General features: G+C 40.3%; 2 protein-coding genes across 2 annotated transcripts; both read left to right on the forward strand.

The window, feature by feature from the left end:
* Nucleotides 1-2154: 2154 nt before the first annotated feature.
* On the forward strand, nucleotides 2155-3663 carry VTP21DRAFT_4073 (uncharacterized protein; the record flags this gene model as incomplete). The annotated part of the gene is made up of 1 exon (XM_069394444.1): nucleotides 2155-3663. The coding sequence occupies one exon, from the start codon at nucleotides 2155-2157 to the stop codon at nucleotides 3661-3663; it is 1509 nt and encodes a 502-aa protein (XP_069248952.1).
* Nucleotides 3664-4213: 550 nt separating this feature from the next.
* Nucleotides 4214-6247, forward strand: VTP21DRAFT_4074 (uncharacterized protein; the record flags this gene model as incomplete). The annotated part of the gene is made up of 3 exons (XM_069394445.1): nucleotides 4214-5007; nucleotides 5117-5436; nucleotides 5583-6247. The coding sequence occupies 3 exons, from the start codon at nucleotides 4214-4216 to the stop codon at nucleotides 6245-6247; spliced, it is 1779 nt and encodes a 592-aa protein (XP_069248953.1).
* Nucleotides 6248-6961: the final 714 nt, after the last annotated feature.

The following is a 6961-nucleotide window of genomic DNA, read 5'->3' on the forward strand; positions in this document are numbered from 1 at the left end:
GGCGGCACTGTAACAAGTACAATAACTAATATATGTTTAATTTATCGACAATCGATCTCGGATATTTTTACTTTACGTATAAAATTACTTGTAGAACTTAATTAGGTCTTTACCGAATCTTTAATCGAATCTTTAACCGAATTTTTTACGAATCAACTTTACGTCTTTTTACGAACTTATTTTAGTGTAATAAACATTAGTATATGTCGAACCCTACTTGTGCTTATTACAGTATTGTATTTCACTATCTACTCCATGTGGGTGATTGCATTCTAGACTATGGCCCACCTTGGGCTTACTGGCAATTTCCTATGGAGAGATATTGTGGAATGCTTATTCCGTTTATCAGGTAAATTTTGTTGGTGTCAATTCGGATATATGGTTTATTTGATTAATAATAATTTAAACACTGCACTTTTGCTTTTACTGATCACTAACTAGATCAAAAACATACCCGTATACTTCACTTATACGCCAGTTGAAATTGCGCGAGCAATTAAATCATGTTCGATTTATCCCTTCTTTTACCTTGGCCAATGCTACAAATCAAGAATCCTGCGCTTCTTGGACGATTGACAATATTCTAGGATTAAAAGACTATGAGGAAGAGTTATATTGGCCGAAAAAAAAATATCTGCTTAATTACCAAGAATATCGTCGCCTCAAGGTGCATTATGCTACATTCCATGAAAGAAGACTTTCTGAAGTGCAGGCAGTATTTTATTACTAAGTTCCAGGTCTGAGGTAATGAATTTATATATGATATATTTGCAAATAGGGGGTGTCAAGAATAGGCACCCAATATGGCAGGCTTCGAACAAAGGATGGACACTTCCTTGGCTCCATGAAATGTCGGGGATATTCAAATGAATTTAGGCGAATTAATTATACAGTTGCTGTAAGTTTATCATATATTTGTTTCCTTGAAAAGTTTTTATATGAAATTAATAGCGATATAAAAAAATTGTGTATTAATTTACAGTATACACTACTCCTATATTGTTACATAGGCAAACATGCTTGTCGATCGTAATGCCTGGTATCATGAAAGACCTGAAGATCTAGAGGAAAAGGAATTTTACGCGGAAGTTGAGGTAAGCATACGCTGCCATTTTTATCAAAAATAATATTATGAGACTTAACAAATTGCCAATTTGAATGGCCAGTTTTATTTTCATCATATATATCGGGGAAGAAGCCATAAGTAAGCATATGTGCACTGGGCAGATAATTGTAGTAACGATGTGTATGATTTAAGAAGTTTTTCCACTCAAGGAGGAAAGGAATTTGTTGGTGTAGGAGTACTCGATAGATGTGTTGGGTGGATTCAAAAAGGGCGGCAGATTTACGTCATTGACAAGGAACATTTTGCTAATCATACTTTCGGCAATTAATCTTTAATACTAATGGTCTTTGTAAATATTGTTTACAGACATGCTGTGGTGACCGTAGCTATAAAATATACCAAAGCATATCTTATATATGATTATAATACATACCCTCTTCATAGTATTTTATCCCTTTAGAGATCTAATTTAATTTGTGATATTTTGCTGTTAATTCCGCCGAATAAAACGGACAAGTAAATTTCCACAAAATTTTTTTAGGCTGAGTTCTGGGCCAAAACAATGTAGTCACGTGACAATCCTATATACCCACCTATTAGGTTTCTTACACCTACACCTCAAATTTGTTCGCATTTTTAAATGGATTCTAATTGGAGCCTTAGAGTTTCGCAAAGATTTTTATGCGAATTCCTTAAGAAGATTTTTTGTAGGGTAGGTCATCTTTCAAACTACATTTAACTTTGCCTGAGATCGACGGGCGGATCGAACCTCATTTAGTATGTTGAACCCATGAAATTTTGGTGTAAGGCCAAAGGCAATCCCTACAAGAAATACATATATGGAACCCATACGAGAATAGTGATGAAATCGCGGGGAACGTTTCAGTTTCCCTAAAAGATTTGGATGATTTTCATACATTTTCTATATCGATTCATCATCTCAAACCCCGTTCTACCAATAAAATGGTGATATATATATAGAAATTTTAGGATATTTATTGGGAAAATGCAATATTCTCTAGAATTCCGTCATCTTTTTCCAAAAATTTCTATATGCACACATCTTTTAAGGTCCCCTCCCTACCTCTATGTCCATATTTACATTTCGTCGCTCCATACCCACCGATGATAAAAACAAGGCCTTGCGTATCAAGCTGTTCTCTATAGCTCGGCCATACATGCGCGCCTTCCATTTCTCATGGCTTGCCTTCATGGTTGCCTCCTTCAGCTGGTTCTCCATCTCACCGCTCATGCCCACGATCAAGAAGGAGCTGCAGATAACGCCTGAGCAGGCCGCCAGCGCCAACATGACCTCGGTCGCCGCCACCATTGCCGCACGGATACTTATCGGGCCGCTGTGTGATCTCTTCGGGCCTCGGCAAGTGATGTCGACCCTGCTGATTATGGGCGCAATTCCGATGGCATTTGCCGGGCTGGTGTCGGACGGAAACGGGCTGATTACAGTCCGTTTCTTCATCGGCATCCTGGGGGCGACCTTTGTTCCATGTCAGTTTTGGACCACACAAATGTTTTCTCCCCCCATTGTTGGCTCCGCAAACGCTTTAGTGGGGGGCTGGGGAGATATGGGCGCCGGGATAACCTATCTCATGATGCCGCTAGTCTTCCAATTTTTCAAACTGATGGGCCTGGCCGACAATTTAACCTGGCGAGTCACTCTGATTCTTCCAGCGGTCCTTTGTGTGGCCGTCGGTATGCTTATTCTATTCTGTTCGGATGACTGGCCAGGGGGCCACTGGCGGTTAAAGCGGCAGGGATCGACCCCCGAGACGGAGGTGCATGTGGCCGAGGTCAAAACGGAATGCAGCGAGCTCACTACTGATGGAGATAAAACCACTGTCTCCCCGGGTACCGAACCCATCACCAACCCCGCACTCGAGGACAATCCCCCTCCCATCGAGAAGAAGAGCTTCCTCTCCATCACAGGCGGAGTCCTTCTCTCCATCGTGACCCACCTCCTCAACCCAAATGTAGTCCTCCTCATTTGTGTGTATGCATGCAACTTAGGCCTTGAGCTGGCCGTGAACAATGTGATCGGGGGGTTCTTCCACGAGCACTACAAGCTGGATCAGACCCTCTCCGGAATTAAAGGCTCCATCTTTGGTCTGATGAACCTGTTCTCGCGGGCCAGCGGGGGACTGCTCTCCGATTACTTCGACCGGCGCATACGGTCTCCGCATGGGCAAGTCAATGGCCGACTGCTGACGCAACTCACGTTGACCACCCTGGAAGGCGTGGCCCTCATAGCGTTTGGGCTGGGAGCTGGGCAGTCCCTAGGGGCAGCCATCGTGCTCATGGTCCTGTTCTCCTATTTTGTCCAGGCCGGTTGTGGTGCTACCTTTGCCATTGTGCCGTTTATCGATCCCGGCCGCATCGGCGCTGTTGCAGGTCTGATCGGGGCGGGTGGAAACTTAGGAGGCGTAGTCTTTAGCGCCATCTTCGGAGTCTATGGTAGAGACTCTTTGGGTGCCTTTAGGTGCGTCGGATATATTGTCCTCGGAGTGATGATCATGAGCCTGGGCTTGCGTGTGCAAGGGGGCTGGATACCCGGCATGATTTGGAAGAAGCTGCATCATTAATTGAAAATGATCAGAAAGAATCAGAAAATAGAATTAGAGAGATTTCCAAATTTGATTGGTCCAAACATTTGCATATTAAGGTTTTTAACACCATAACCTTCTTTTGAGAGCTAATGTTTCCACCAATATGCATCCGAACGTCACCGTTTTTAGTGCGATAAATACTACTACGATGGCCGTATCTTATTGGAAGGCACGGGCGAAATTTTCTCTTCCTCTCGAGGTGATGCTATCCGGTATGGGAAACTCATTCCTGATATTCAAATTATGCGAAACATGAACCGGTGTAGGACTGCGGTAGCTTATTAAAGAGAGGAAGGAGTTTTTTTCTAAGTGTTCCTTACAAAGATGATGTAACAATTGGGGTTGTTAGGGGGACAGAGGGTGACCTTAATTGTAGAAAGAAAGCGGTGAGGAACAAAAGAGAAAATTGCATAGAAAAATAAAGAAAATTAAAGAAACTAAAAGAAAATTAAAAATTCAAATCAAGACTACAGTAGGTGCAGGAATAATTCTTCAGGCAAAATATTTGTCTCTAATTGTCGAGGAGATGCGGAGAAGAACGCAGGAATGTGAGGAATGTTATTGCCTCCGCGACTTCTTTTTCCATATATACGGCAAAAATTTGAAGTTGTCCACAAAGTCTACCCTTATGGATCCAACTAGCTTCATTCGAGACTTGTGCGATTACTTTGATTTTGACCGAATAACCCCCGATGCTATGATCGTCGATCTCGGTGTTGAGTGGCACCCGCACGAAAATGCCGATGATGGATTGGGCGAAGATGTGGATTGTGCTCCTCGAACCTTACTCTGGCGTGCAGCATTTCTAGACAGATTATTTCAACAAATCAAGGCTACCGCCCAATCCCTACGCTTCCCCTGGAATCATTGCAGTTCAATAGGCAGTAAAAGTGCCGAATGGCCGCCTGGAGTACGTAAAATACTTCACTGTGCTTTTATGCAAGCCTATCATCTCGAAAAGGCACTTCTCTTTAATTTCGGCAGAGGTGAAAGCGTTGGGGCATTCAGATTCGATGTGGATGATGCTTGGGAATATAACTCTCGATATATACATTCGATCGAAACTATGAAATATGCATGGTTAAATTCTGCTGATGTTTCGTTTGGTGCAAGACTGGAAACCCGTATATCTTTCGCAGCTTTTCCTCATGTTATTGATATTGTGCACCAACGTGCTCGCTCGTTTGTTGTCAATGGTGCGTTTGCTGCTGTTCCAACTCACCTGATCAGCCACCTGAAGTTGATCAAACTTTCTGTTTATAATGAGGTGTTACATCGTATATTTCTCTGTCCTCTTGAACAACGATCAGATGTTAAATGGTATTTATGGATTAGAATGCGTTTATGAGCTTGTTTTGATCACGCAGTTTATATCTAAACGACTCTTTTCTATGTTTTTTTTTTCTTCATTGCACTTATAATATTTAAGCCTAGCTCTAGTACAGCTTCTTTTTTGGCTCATATCAACGATATCTTCACGTCAGCAAGAAATTGGTCAAACATTGAGCCAACCTCAGGTCAAGGAAGTGTTGACGGCAATTGATCAATTCAATATGGCTTCTATTGCATCATTCAACTCAGAGAGCCTCATTGTCGATCGTGATGATGAATATGGCTTAATAGATAGGATAAGAGGGTTTCGGCGCGCGAAAAAGCTCAGAAAAAAGTTACTGTGTACAAAACCTAAAAGATCGAGAGTTCGAGCTAAGAGACAAGTTAAAAAGGGTAAGGAGATTAGTCAGAATCACGGTAAGTCTTAAGAATAATTTGAAATTTCCCACGATATAGCAGTTATATTTAATTTACGTAATTAACAACTTTCTCAACTACTGAAAACACCATACCTTCTCATTAATCTTGTATTTTATTTCTTGTTCGTTATTTTTTTTTTTTAGAATCTAATGAAATATCACCTCAAACAAATAATGGGACAATTGCTAAGGAACATCCCGATGAGACGCCAGCAGAGGATAGAGAGAATCACAATCCAATACAACCGCAGGACCTTATCAGACTCGATCACTCCACATTAAATCGTGTGGCAGAACGACTCTTCCAAAATTTTAAACTAGAGCTTTGGGCGGCACTCCCAAATCCTGGTCGACACCTGAAAGACTTGGCATACCAGCACGTCGAGTATGTGGATTTTACACAACAAGAAATGAGTTATTATTTGCGAAATCCACATTTCTCGTACACAACTCGGGTAAAGGTCGAAGGAAAAATAATGGGGAGTAATAGCGGAAGGAATTGGAGACAAAGATTTGATCTCTATTTCAATACCACGCGAGAACTGCGGGGTGCCTACAAGCAAGGGTGGGACCATCTTCTATATCTTAAAGAATATCGACAGTGCTGTGGAGCGATGACCCCAGCCGAGATTCATGTGTTCAATAAGATACTTCTTGAGAAATTTATGCAGTTGGAGACTCTTCCGTGTTCAACGAATGGAAAAGTGTGGTCTACGGGAGCCAAGCCAAAAGAAACCCGCACGCCCGAGGATCAGGAGAATACTCGTTTTGTTTTCATTATATTGAATGAGAATTTGATAAAGGATTAACAGCATGAACGATTACTACAAAAGGATAAAAAATAGTTTTTTTTTCCTGTTTCGACCAATTTACAAAATGATACATTAATATTTTCAAACTCTCTTGTTATAAGTGTTATCCACCTAGGAAAAAAAAGGTTACCGACAAAAAAAATACATATATACGTAATAGAAATATTAATAGCATAAATTAATAATACCGTGCAGTATATGCTAGTACGATTGTATTATTGTAAATATTGCAATTGGGCCCATCGAAGGGATATATAGCATGTTGAAAAAAAATAAAATAAAATAAAATGCAATGTTCAACACGTTAGGAGTAAATGTCTAATTTCTTTCTTTTACTATTTAGTTCTCCACGATCGTAGATTGTAGCAGGACGACACACTGTATATAATTAATTGATAAATGCAGTACCAGCGGATGATCTTCAATTGCAGAGTCACGGACAATCCATACGATATTTCGAGTTAAATAGGTAAATCAGTATATGAGAACGTTATTTATCTTTGCAAAAAATATTTTTTATTATTATTTAAAATTTGTAAAATATATTAAGTTACAAATTAGTGATGATATTAATTATATCCCAATAATAATAAATCATTTATTTAGTATATTAATTTAGTATAACTGGGTTCAAATGGTAGATACTGTAGAAAATCTTAAAAAAATAGGGATCGGTGAGGAACAGAGGGCAACAGTAGGTGGATTTGGGAG

This window comes from Calcarisporiella thermophila (assembly GCF_041956535.1).
Source record: "Calcarisporiella thermophila strain CBS 279.70 unplaced genomic scaffold VTP21scaffold_19, whole genome shotgun sequence".
NCBI lineage: Eukaryota > Fungi > Calcarisporiellomycota > Calcarisporiellomycetes > Calcarisporiellales > Calcarisporiellaceae > Calcarisporiella > Calcarisporiella thermophila.